The sequence below is a fragment of the Populus euphratica genome, unplaced genomic scaffold, assembly GCF_000495115.2.
Source record: "Populus euphratica unplaced genomic scaffold, PopEup_1.0 scaffold413.1, whole genome shotgun sequence".
NCBI lineage: Eukaryota > Viridiplantae > Streptophyta > Magnoliopsida > Malpighiales > Salicaceae > Populus > Populus euphratica.
In genome coordinates, this window is record NW_011500055.1 from 204,070 (window position 1) to 218,127 (window position 14,058).

The 14,058-nt window shown below is 31.5% G+C and overlaps 1 protein-coding gene across 1 annotated transcript; it reads right to left on the reverse strand.

Annotated features, from left to right (window-relative positions):
• Positions 1 to 415: 415 nt before the first annotated feature.
• On the reverse strand, positions 416 to 5,011 carry LOC105107820 (chaperonin 60 subunit alpha 2, chloroplastic-like). The gene is made up of 9 exons (XM_011001873.1): positions 4,834 to 5,011; positions 4,543 to 4,717; positions 4,151 to 4,272; positions 3,843 to 4,050; positions 3,612 to 3,757; positions 2,971 to 3,277; positions 2,195 to 2,445; positions 1,718 to 1,918; positions 416 to 1,310 (listed from the first exon to the last, which is right to left on the reverse strand). Exons 1-9 carry the CDS (start codon positions 4,891 to 4,893, stop codon positions 1,023 to 1,025), a joined length of 1,758 nt encoding a protein of 585 aa, XP_011000175.1. The 5' UTR covers positions 4,894 to 5,011; the 3' UTR covers positions 416 to 1,022.
• Positions 5,012 to 14,058: the final 9,047 nt, after the last annotated feature.

Genomic DNA, 14,058 nt, shown 5'->3' on the forward strand with positions numbered 1-14,058 from the left:
AAAACGAAGAGCGTTCATGAGTACTAGGAATATTCATGAGCTTATATTAGAAGGTGCATTGGGTACGACTGAGGAGAAAGGGGGATGGTAATGACATGGATGTCGAGAAAGGAGAGAAAGTACGCAAGAAGAAGAAAATGATTTTCACATTTAGAGCAGGGATTGAGAAGGGAAATCTGTTCTCTATACTCTTGACATCATTGATAATAATCTACATGAGATTTACTCCTGCACTTCAACGCAGCCACATAAGCACATGCCCAAACTGAAATATTTCATTTCGTTTTCGAGCACGGGGGCTAAGTCCATTTCCATGAAAATGATAGAGGATGTACGTGTGCGCTTCTAATTCAAAACAAAATGAAAATATGTTGAAAAATCAAACATTTGAAAACTCACAAAAGATGGAGCAGGCTGCTTCTCAAACAGCAGAACATGTTTTATAACACTACAAGGCAATCATCCAATAGCAAACAAAAATCAATTAAATTTGATGGCAAAAGACCAAAACCTCGTTCAAATAAAATTGACAGATGAATCATATAGCAGTCAAGGGAAAATATAATTGATAAAATAAAGGTGATTTTCTGCTTAAATTGTGTCAGTGACTAACTTCAGCTGAAGATTTTAAAGAGGGCATCTGGATATGGGGATTACTCTTCCTATATGGCTACTTGCTGAGTTACTGGAATAGTAGTGAGTTTCTTGACAGGAAACCAGCCAGAAAATCAAATATAACAGAGACCAAACACAAAATTTAGGGGAGTAGTCGTCGTATCAGCAGGGAGAACCAAGCATTCCCAGACAAATGCAAGGTCTTTCATTATGGCATTTGATGCTTTTGTGGTCTCAAGCATGATCCACCTGGTGATCCCAGAACTTGTAAAGGCCTGTTCAAGAAACTTGCTTCACCTCCAAGTTTCATTCTGACCAGCCAACTCAAAACTGTTGATGTGAGCCATCAGAGCAATAAAATTTCTTCAGCTTCTTTTTACAATTTTAACAGCTCTTTTCCATTTTTCTCAAGGTGTAATTCCAGGAACATAAGGGACAGCGGGCTTGGGCTTCTTTATTTTTTCAACCAGCACAGCTTGAGTTGTTAGAACTATCCCAGCAATTGAGACGGCACTTTGAAGTGCACACCTAGAAACTCTACAAGGATCTACCACCCCTGCATTGAGAAGATCTTCATATCTACCAGTCATTGCATTGTAACCAGTTCTCCAGTCACAAGATCGAATATTCTCCACCACAACTGCTCCATCAGCCCCTGCATTAGTTGCAATTGTTTTTGCAGGTGCAAGAAGTGCCTGTAATGCATCATTGGTATGTGTTACTACATGGGAGAAGAAATTTTCCTTTATAGTCATTTAGAAACCACTACTTGTAGGGTTTCTCCATGCTACGCCCTGCATTTATAACCATTTCACAAGGATGTCCAGCTTTATCTCTACTTATGAAAGGAACCTTGGTCCGTTTTACAAGTCTTGTGCAATAATCTGCTTTAGCACCAGCCCCTATAGCGCTTGTGCATGGTAACTCGTTCACAAACGCTGCTTATTTCTATTTGAGACGCAACATTCACCAATCCAAATAAAGAAATGATCATAAAAGGCACATCTCACAAAAGAAAAGAAAATCACCTTAGATCAAATCCTAGTGAGGCGAAAGTGTGAAGAAAATAACTTTTGAAAAAAGAAAGGAACCGAGAACAGACCTTTGCAACAATATCAGCACCAATCTTCTCATTTTCATCTTTCATGGAATTTTTTATTGAGGAGATCTGCTCCGAGAGATGTACATATGTTGCACCACCACCAGGTACTATCCCTTCATCCATGGCAGCAAATGTAGCATTCTTTGCATCTTCAATTCTGAGTTTCCTATCTTCAAGTTCTGTCTCCGTGTGTGCTCCTACCTAAATTTGCATGCTAAACAAGTTAAATCTAAAGATAACTTTAAAATAAAACACCACCAAACAAAATATTAGAGTCCTGTCGTTTGTCTTAGTATTTCTTAAGGAAAACAGAGCAGAAAATTCATCCCTGCTACTGAGCTAATGCCACTCATGGAGCCTATGTCCTTAGCAGTAATTCTTCACACTTATAGCCAGATTTGTCAAGATGCCCATCTATTTTTCCGAAATATATTGTATACAAGTTTAGCAATTCTTTCTAAGAGTTTGATCACAAACCTTGATTACAGCCACACCACCAGATAATTTAGCAATTCTCTCTGAGAGCTTTCTTGAAAGGGCAGCATTATCTGTTTCCGCGAGGTCCTTTTTTATCTGAAGAATTCTTGCCTGAATTTCAGCTTTGGTAGCTGAGTCAGCAACTATGGTTGTTGAATTACTTGTTATGGTAACTTTTCGTGCAATGCCAAGTTGATCCGAGGTTACACTTCCGAGTGTCAGCCCAAAATCACCAGAGAGAAAATCAGCACCTGGTGGTTTTGGTATGGCATGAATTCACAGCATATCAGATGCAATGACCTTCCTATGATAGTAATATGAGAACAGAACACAATCTTGAGCAAGCATCCAAGTAAAGAATTTATTATTTGTAGTGCATAAAAAGTAGTTATAAATTTTTTAATTGAGGCCTTGGTAATCATCAAAGGATTTTACATTCTTAACAAAGCATCCAAGTAAAACATTTATTGTTTCTAGTGCATGAAAGAGAGTGATAGTTCTTATAATTGAGGAAAGTAACGATTCTTATAATTGAGACCTAGGTAATTATCAAAGGATATCTTAATTAACATGATATACTCAAAAGTTTATGCACCTGAAAGGATCAAACACAAACATATAAGAACAGCCAGTGCACACATAGGAAGGCTCACATATCTAACACGAACCCAACTCACGAGGAAGATAAATAATTCATTAACTGATATGTCAATATATTTCAATATAGCACAACTTACAATAACCAATTTAAGTTGGAAAGAAAGATGCAAGTTCACCTGTCATAAGAGCAATGTCTTGCAACAATGCTTTCTTTCGATCTCCAAATCCAGGGCATTTGACAACAGCAACATTGAGCAAACCTTTCATTCTGTTCACCACTAGTGTTTCCAAAACCGGCTTTGAGATATCCTCAGCAATGATTAACAATGGGACACTGAGTTGGGTAGTCTTCTCCAACACAGGAACTATTTCTTGGACATTTGCAATCTTCTGATCCGTTACAAGGACTTTGGCCTTGTCAAACTCCACCAAAGATTTTTCCTGGTTTGTGATGAATTGGGGTGACATATAACCCTTGTCAAACTGCAGAGAAAGAACACCAAACTTAACTGGAAATGAAAATATACATACTTCATAAACAGAGAAAAAGTTGAAAAATTTATCCACTCATAGGAGGCAGAGTGTTTACACAAGTATTGCTACCCTGTTACTGGAAAACAAAATAGTTAACCTGGAAAGTACAAAGAGCAGAAGCTCAACCAACCTAAATATTTACAGATAATGAATGGTTTAACCATTCAGACTATGACTAATGATATAACATAGAATCATAAACTTTGATGTAATGCCACTTTTCCGGTGATTTATCTGACAAGATTTTTCAAACCATATAGAGAGCTAGAATCAGCTTAATCACCTTCATTCCTTCTTCTATCATCACAGATGTATCAGAGGTTGAAGATGATTCAAGAGAGATTACTCCATCAGAGCCAATCTTCTCTATAGTTTCAGCAATTAGGTTCCCAACAAATTCATCATTTCCAGCAGAAATTGAAGCGACCGCTGCAAGGAGAAGAAATTCTAGATTGTAGTTTCCAAGTCAAAACGATGGTTTTGAACAAAGTTTAAATAAAGATGACACAGAGACCTTTTATATCATCCTTCCCTTTTACTGGAAAACTATTCTTCTTCAACACTTTGACCAACTCTTTGACAGCCATATCCATTCCTTTCTTTACAAAAACAGGGTTAGCCCCAAAACTGACTGCCAACATCCCTGTTTTGATCATTTCACGAGCCAAAATAATAGCAGTAGTAGTGCCATCTCCAGCCATATCATTCATTTTAATAGCAACCTGCAATAAGTCACTTCAATATCACATTTATCATCGATCAACATCAAATAACACATCAACAAAATATTAAGGAGAGGATAATGTAGCAACCATGAATGACCTCTTGGATTAAAATTGCTCCAATATTCTCCATTGAATCCGGAAGCTCTATAGCACGAGCTATTGTAACACCATCATTTACTACTTCTAGCGTCTTTGAATCCGAAAGAACAACATTACGCCCTGCATAGTTTCACATCTTACTGACTTAACACCGTCACCATCAATAAAGACCGACAATTTACTATACAATAAAACAAAATGATCTTTTTCTCTCAGAATTAGTCCCTCTTATGGTTGCACAAGGAATTATTTAAGTAGTGGTTTTATTATTTGAACAACAACAATTACAAAGGTGCCGTCTTGTAAAACTTAAGATTGAAGTACCAAAATTTTTTTAAAAAAAGAAAAATATCAATACAAAACATGGAAAAGAAGCAAAACTCAGTTTACCTTTAGGTCCTAAAGTGAGAGAAACAGCATCAGCAAGCTTATCAATTCCTGCCTGCAAGGCTTCTCTACAATCTTTACCAAAAGATATCTTTTTTGGACCTGCTCTTACCACTAATTTATTCACTACTTGATGGTTTCTCCATATCCCACTTGCCCTTTTGTTCCCACCAAGACTCTGCAACAATATTCCATGTTTATGCATCAAAATCAAAACACTCAAGACACCCACATGTCCACGAACACAGACAAAAATACAGACATAGAGATAGATGGTGAGAGCGAGATACTTACGAAGAATAGGGGTTGTTGAGGGAAGGCAAGAGGTTTGGAGATAGAGAAGGAGAAGGACATTTTTCTGCTCGTTTGTTGATTGGGCACGGTGTTGGCTTTGAGAATTTAGAGGGGCTTTAGAGCGCATCGGGCCGACCGGCTCTGTTCGGACACGTGGATTTAGGAGACATGTCACGGTGACCCTTCAGACTACTAGTCGTTTATATACATCTAAATGTTTTTTCTTTCGTGTTATAAAAGTTTCTAACAAATTTTAAAAGTCAATACAAAAATGCTTTCTGAAATTAATTTTAATAAATCCGTCAATATTCAAATAGATATATTCATGCATGTGGAAGTTAATACCACAGAAATAATATAAAAAACACATAAATTTTAATGAATATAAAGGATAGTACATGTGAATCTAAATTTGTAATTTTATTCTTTAAAATTTAATTACATGGTAGTTGTGTTCTCGAGATATTAACAATATCTTTATAAAATATTTTAAAATAAAAAAAATTAAGGAAATTAATATGGAATTAAAAATAAAAATAATAAATTCACAAAAATCCTAAAAAAATAATAAAATTGACTCAAGAAGTAACTTTAGTCTAATTTTAAAAAATACAATGATCGATGAACAATAGAATAACATTCTTTGTAAGAACTTCTAGTAAAATCATCTAAAAAAAAAAATTTGAATTTGAACAATTAACTCTTTTGTTATTTTAGTTTTAAGATATTAATTTAGTTTGGTGTAATCAAAGATGTTTTTGAATCTGAACTTGTTCTATCATAAAAGCATATATTAGGTTATTTATATAATATATTCTGTAGTGTTATATCCTCACCCAAATATTTAGAACTTTTAGTTTTTAGAAGTTGGGGAAATTAAAAAAAAAATATTTTAAACTTTTTTTATTTTAATTTTCAAGCTAAAATAATAACTTCTCTAGGGTAAATTTTCAAACAATGCAATTAAAAACATTTACATTAGGCTTGGAGTGTCATGAAATTTTACTATCTATGGTACTCACAATCATGAGTGATTTTTTGAGATTTTAAATTTATTTGGCTACGTGTTAGAGTTTGTGTTTTTTCATAAACACATTAAGTAAACATTTGATTAAGAAAAAATAGTTATTTATTGTGTATAGATCCACTGTTCACTAAACGCAGGGAGATGAAAAGCAGAAAACTGCTGCTTTCTTGCGCGGCTCTAAAATTCAACCATGTTGCACTGTTCACTAAACAGTGGAGCATAGCTCCACTGTTGTAGCTATATCGAGTCTGGTCCAACACGCAAAATGCATTAAATCAGATCCGACTCAGTAAAATAAAAAAATATTTTTTATTTTTAATTGTGTTTTATACGCTTGATGACGTAGTATTTGCAGAATTTGATCACAATTCTAATTTATTCTTGATTATATTTTATAAGTTATGTTGTTGCGTGCTTAAAAAACCAAAAAACATTATTGGATGTATTTCAGACGCGATGGAATTGTAAATAGTGCAATGAAATAATAAAAAAAATATTTTATATAAAATATGATTTATTTCTTGATGTAATAGCAATAGTTAAATCCATAATATTTAAATTTAAAATCATCAATATTAATATATATGTTTTAAAATTATTTTATAACCTCAATTTTAAAAAAATTCTTAACAAAATATATTAAATTATTTTTTTTCAATCTCAATTTTTACTGCAGTTTTAACCAAACAATGTTTTAGTCTTATGGAATGATGACAACTTCAGAGTTAACTTTATAGAATATGGCGGACAGTGGATTGCTATCTTTGGTGTTCCTTCTTCTTCAGATTTTGCTTGTGCCGTAGTGGGAGTCTATGCAGCTAGGTTCAGTTTTTGAACGACGAACTTTACAGAATGAGCTTACCATGTTAAAATCAGCCTTTGAAGTGCCTGTGTTCCTAGTAGGAGACTTTAATGAGTCCTTACACCCAAGTGAAAGGAGTAGCGGGTACTTGAATGTTACTGGTTCAAAGGCCTTCAAGTCTTTTATTTCTAATCGTGACTTCATTGAGTATCCTCTTGCTGGGCATCGTTATACATGGTTTTGGGGAAGATCAATGAGCAGAATAGACAGAACTTTTGCATCTCCATCTTGTCTCTTAGAATTTCCTTTACTGTCTTTGACTAGATACCCCTAGAGGATCCGATCACTGTCATTTAGTTCTTGGCCAGATTCGTGAGAATTGGGGGTGGAGGCAACCAAATTCACGCAATTATAAATATTGCAGATTCGTGATGATCCGATCACTATCACGCAGTTAAATATTCCATCTTGAGTCGAAATTGAGTTATAAATATTGTGCACTGAGATCTACCGGTGAGAGGAGTTTGTTTCCTTTTTTGTTTTTGAATTCGAGTTTTTATATATATGTTTGTTACTCGACGGTATTTTATATATCCACTTGATTTATAGGGTATTCAATGGATATAAAATTAGTTATAATACACGCAAGTTAGCTCAAATACCCACATAAAAAAAATTATAAATATTATTAGTGAGAAACAATTTTCTGGCTTCAATCAAAACTTTAGTGAAAAGTCAACTTCTAAATTATCCTAACTTATTATAATACTTTCATCATCAAAACAAATTGATTTGATTTGAGTAGATTATTACCAAACACACTTCTAATTGATTTCCTGGTAGTTTCGGATGATGCCGCTTCTTCCCAACTCTTTGAATCATAGACGAGTCCAGCCAGTGATATTTGAAGACTGTTTAGCAGATATACTAACAGAAAAACCTCAAGTAAAATCTTCAACAAGTCACTTGACAAGTTGAGTATTGAAAATACCTCCACACCAATTTATCAGTTACAGATCTCCTGATTGTTTCACCCATGGCTGTAGAATGGCAGCCAGACTAACAGTCACAAATCACGCTCTGAGCTGTAAGTTTGTTGGATTGTTCTGCTTTGCTTTTCCTTTTCCTTTGCCAACAGAACCTTATCTTGACTTCATCTGCCTATTACCGTTAACGACGTCCTTGATTTGCTTTTTTCTTTAAGATCTGTTTCTTTGCCTTTTCTTTTGCCAACATAATTAATGGTTGTCAAAATCATTACGTGACTCGTAAAATTATACTATCTAATATGTCAAATTAATAAAATTGATTAAGCTCATTTAAATTCTATAAAATCAAATCAATAAACTTGAATCGATTTTATAAATTTAAAAGAAGTATAAAATTATACAATCTAATAATCTAAATCTTAATATTTTTATTATTTCAAATTTATATCTTGTAAAACTTATACAATATGATAATCAAGGGTTTGATTTTAACTATAATTATTATAATTTTTTTAAGGATATAAGTTATTTATAGATTTTATTTTCATAAAATAAAAATATTTATTTATTTTTAACAATTTTTTATATAAATTATTAACATATCAATAGGCAAATTTCTTTGTTTGAGTTGCCAAATATATAAAATAAAATTTATAAATTGACATGTTTGACTTTGGGAGTAATTAATGTTAAATAACCTATCAAAATTTGAAGTGACTTGTTTTTTTTTTTTAAAAATGATGAAGCATGTGAGTCAATTTGTTCAAAAAATAAAGGAATGAGTCAATTTGTTCAAAAACTAAAGGAATGAATATGAAAAAAATCAAAGTTTTTGGACATTTTTATTATTTATTTTGTTTTTATTTTAATTGTGTTATATTGTTAATTACTAATTTACTCCAATTATTAATATATAATTAGTTAAAATATTTTACTTATAATTTTATAATACAAATTTACAATTCAGGTTTATAGTGTATAAACAACTTTACTTTTGTGATATGCCATTGAGAAATATAAAGCACAATAATGGAAGAATGCAAATTCCAAATCTGAAAAATCAAAGAAAATGTCATTGTGCTTGAATTCGAGGCCAAGGAGACCAAAACGTCAACAATGGCAAAATATCAAAGAAAATGTATTCAGTCTCTATAATGGATGCATTATATAATGTCACTGTTCTTGGACCTAAGGCCAAATGTTTAAATAGCTTTCCAAATGTTTATTGGATGCATTTGTCTGAGTTCTATATACCCCTCCATTTGATCTTGTGGGAGACACATAAAATGTTTAAATTTTATTTATGAAAGTTTTTTTTAATTAAAAGGTTATTACTATAAAAAAAAATAGAAAACTTAAATAATACCGAATAAATTATTAGCCATGGTTTTACACTTTTGCATTTTTCTCTTGTGATTGCACCTTTATTGGTTTAAATTATTGGCCCAATCCTAAAGTCTTCGAGTGGGATGACTTGTGATTGACTTCAATATCTACAGCTCCTAAGGAGGACACAACTCGAGGGGACGAACAGCACAGGGGAGACCTGGAAACGCAAAGAGAAGCGAACGAACAGAAAGAAACCAGGAAATAAAGAACAAAGAAAGCAAAAGAAAAGCAAGAAGAGGGGAGAGTAACAGAAGCAGAAGGGAGAGTAACATCAGCCAGAAAGAACAAGCCTACATCTTCAGCAGCCACCTGAAACAGTTAAGCTTCCTTTCCCTTTGGAAACAAGACTTGTACTGCGCGAAGGTATTTTTAATTAACTTCGCACTGTGCACAGCATGTTTAACGTATGCGTGTCTCAGCCAGCCAGGTCATTGTATTGGACCAGTGACTGGGCTAAGTTAGCTGGGTCCAGGCCAGCCCGAACGGGCTGGATGAGACCCAGCCCATAAAAAGCTGAGGCCGGGATGGCCTGGTTGTCAGGCCCAGCCTGGCCTCAGAATTAATGGAATCTGGTAATAAACAGGGGAATTCCAGATTTATACTAGCAGAAACAGCCGCAGGGTGCATATACTATGGAGATAGATGAAGAGGTTCAGAATATGTTGAATGATGGGGTAAGATTGGGTCTGGGTGATAAACAGGAACGGAATGTTTTTGCTGAATTGATCTGGAAAACTGTGAACAAGGAATTTGAAAATTGGACTGCAAATCAGTAGCGGTCCGGAAATTCTTTTTCGGGTATCGTTTTTTCTCATATATTGTTGAACATGAAAATCTATTTTTGGACTAAAACTGTGTTTTGTAGGGTGATTATAATTATTTTTTAAAGTATTTTTTATTTTAAAAATATATTAAAATAATATTTTTTTATTTTAAAAAAATTAATTTTGACATTAACGTATTAAAATGATTTAAAAAATTCAAAAAAATATTAATTTAAAATAAAAAAATTAAGTTTTTTTAAAAATATTTTTAAGACGTAAAAATAAATATGTTCTAAACGGTCGGGTTATCAAAAAATATTTATTTAACATGAGATTTGTTTATTTTCTGCTGGAGACTAAGCGGGCAGTCTGCACAGATAAATTAGTCAACTTTCAGTGGAATGAACAGAATATTAGATGGATTTCTATAGATGCTGGTGGTGTTTTAGTCTTATGGAATGATGACAACTTCAGAGTTAACTTTATAGAATATGGCGGACAGTGGATTGCTATCTTTGGTGTTCCTTCTTCTTCAGATTTTGCTTGTGCCGTAGTGGGAGTCTATGCAGCTAGGTTCAGTTTTTGAACGACGAACTTTACAGAATGAGCTTACCATGTTAAAATCAGCCTTTGAAGTGCCTGTGTTCCTAGTAGGAGACGTTCATGAGACCTTACACCCAAGTGAAAGGAGTAGCGGGTACTTGAATGTTACTGGTTCAAAGGCCTTCAAGTCTTTTATTTCTAATCGTGACTTCATTGAGTATCCTCTTGTTGGGCATCGTTATACATGGTTTTGGGGAAGATCAATGAGCAGAATAGACAGAACTTTTGCATCTCCATCTTGTCTCTTAGAATTTCCTTTACTGTCTTTGACTAGATACCCCTAGAGGATCCGATCACTGTCATTTAGTTCTTGGCCAGATTCGTGAGAATTGGGGGTGGAGGCAACCAAATTCACGCAATTATAAATATTGCAGATTCGTGATGATCCGATCACTATCACGCAGTTAAATATTCCATCTTGAGTCGAAATTGAGTTATAAATATTGTGCACTGAGATCTACCGGTGAGAGGAGTTTGTTTCCTTTTTTGTTTTTGAATTCGAGTTTTTATATATATGTTTGTTACTCGACGGTATTTTATATATCCACTTGATTTATAGGGTATTCAATGGATATAAAATTAGTTATAATACACGCAAGTTAGCTCAAATACCCACATAAAAAAAATTATAAATATTATTAGTGAGAAACAATTTTCTGGCTTCAATCAAAACTTTAGTGAAAAGTCAACTTCTAAATTATCCTAACTTATTATAATACTTTCATCATCAAAACAAATTGATTTGATTTGAGTAGATTATTACCAAACACACTTCTAATTGATTTCCTGGTAGTTTCGGATGATGCCGCTTCTTCCCAACTCTTTGAATCATAGACGAGTCCAGCCAGTGATATTTGAAGACTGTTTAGCAGATATACTAACAGAAAAACCTCAAGTAAAATCTTCAACAAGTCACTTGACAAGTTGAGTATTGAAAATACCTCCACACCAATTTATCAGTTACAGATCTCCTGATTGTTTCACCCATGGCTGTAGAATGGCAGCCAGACTAACAGTCACAAATCACGCTCTGAGCTGTAAGTTTGTTGGATTGTTCTGCTTTGCTTTTCCTTTTCCTTTGCCAACAGAACCTTATCTTGACTTCATCTGCCTATTACCGTTAACGACGTCCTTGATTTGCTTTTTTCTTTAAGATCTGTTTCTTTGCCTTTTCTTTTGCCAACATAATTAATGGTTGTCAAAATCATTACGTGACTCGTAAAATTATACTATCTAATATGTCAAATTAATAAAATTGATTAAGCTCATTTAAATTCTATAAAATCAAATCAATAAACTTGAATCGATTTTATAAATTTAAAAGAAGTATAAAATTATACAATCTAATAATCTAAATCTTAATATTTTTATTATTTCAAATTTATATCTTGTAAAACTTATACAATATGATAATCAAGGGTTTGATTTTAACTATAATTATTATAATTTTTTTAAGGATATAAGTTATTTATAGATTTTATTTTCATAAAATAAAAATATTTATTTATTTTTAACAGTTTTTTATATAAATTATTAACATATCAATAGGCAAATTTCTTTGTTTGAGTTGCCAAATATATAAAATAAAATTTATAAATTGACATGTTTGACTTTGGGAGTAATTAATGTTAAATAACCTATCAAAATTTGAAGTGACTTGTTTTTTTTTTTTAAAAATGATGAAGCATGTGAGTCAATTTGTTCAAAAAATAAAGGAATGAATATGAAAAAAATCAAAGTTTTTGGACATTTTTATTATAATTGTGTTATATTGTTAATTACTAATTTACTCAAATTATTAATATATAATTAGTTAAAATATTTTACTTATAATTTTATAATACAAATTTACAATTCAGGTTTATAGTGTATAAACAACTTTACTTTTGTGATATGCCATTGAGAAATATAAAGCACAATAATGGAAGAATGCAAATTCCAAATCTGAAAAATCAAAGAAAATGTCATTGTGCTTGAATTCCAGGCCAAGGAGACCAAAACGTCAACAATGGCAAAATATCAAAGAAAATGTATTCAGTCTCTATAATGGATGCATTATATAATGTCACTGTTCTTGGACCTAAGGCCAAATGTTTAAATAGCTTTCCAAATGTTTATTGGATGCATTTGTCTGAGTTCTATATACCCCTCCATTTGATCTTGTGGGAGACACATAAAATGTTTAAATTTTATTTATGAAAGTTTTTTTTAATTAAAAGGTTATTACAATAAAAAAATAGAAAACTTTAATAATACCGAATAAATTATTAGCCATGGTTTTACACTTTTGCATTTTTCTCTTGTGATTGCACCTTTATTGGTTTAAATTATTGGCCCAATCCTAAAGTCTTCGAGTGGGATGACTTGTGATTGACTTGAATATCTACAGCTCAGTACTCGTGGCCAATGCTCCTAATTTTCTTTCTACAAGTTTTCATCCATGGCTATCGTCTGAAGGCTAACCATGTAAATATTGTCATTCCAATTTTTCTTTTTTGTTATATGACAATTTTTCTGAGAAAAATACCGTGAAATGATGCAAAAATAAAATAATTTATGGCTCATATTTTATGTTTATAAAACTTTTTTTTTACCATTAAAATTAATGATAAATAATAAAATTATTAACAAATATTATTTGAATAGATGGATTTTATTAAAATTTTCATAAACAGAATAGTAATCTTTTACCGATAAAAAAATTCTGCCGTTTCAAGTATTTTTTATTTTAAAATATATTAAAATAATATTTTTTATATATTTTAAAATTTATTTTTAATTTTGATATATTAAATCAATTAAAAAAATATAAATAAAAAAAATTATTTTTTTAAAACACTTTCAAAATATAAAAATAAACATATTATTAACATCACGTCAATAATTGTCATTACAGAAATACTCTTCATCTCTTAATAATAATCAGTCATGGAATGTTGGGTACAAGCTGGCTATTATTAATTGTAAAGTTCGGATTTCACATCACAGATAGAACCTAAAATAATTAGGGTAATTAAGGGACACAGAGAGAGAGTTAGATTTGTTGTTTATCATAAGAAATGAATATCTAGGAGAAAAAACAAGAAAATAATATAAAAATGCTTGAAGGATGATCACCCAATACAGAGTCTCTTTTTTTTTAATCATGAAATATTAAAAAACTATGGATGAACTATTACATACATGGTTTTCACTATTCAAAGGAAAATTTCGACACAGTTGAATATTTAGGATATGTTTGTTTTTTAAAAGGTGATTTTTTAAAAAACAATTTAAAATTTTTTATATTTATTTGTTATTAAAAAATCGGTTAACAGAAAATACTTTTTAAAAAAATTTAGACGGAAAACACTTTCTAGAAATTATAAAAAAATTAAAAATATTATATTATTTGCTGATTATATTAAATTTGGTCCTCAAAATTTTAATTACTATATATATTTTGTTTTAAATATTTATTTTTTAATTTCATCTATTAAAATTTAATTTTTATATTAATTTTAATTTTAATTTTTATAATTATTATTTGCTTTTTTCTTATCATTTTTTATTGAAATCTTTTATCTATCAAATTTGGTTTTCATTCTTTTTTATTATTACTTATTTTATTTAAAATAATTTATGAAATGTTAATTATTATTATTTTAATTT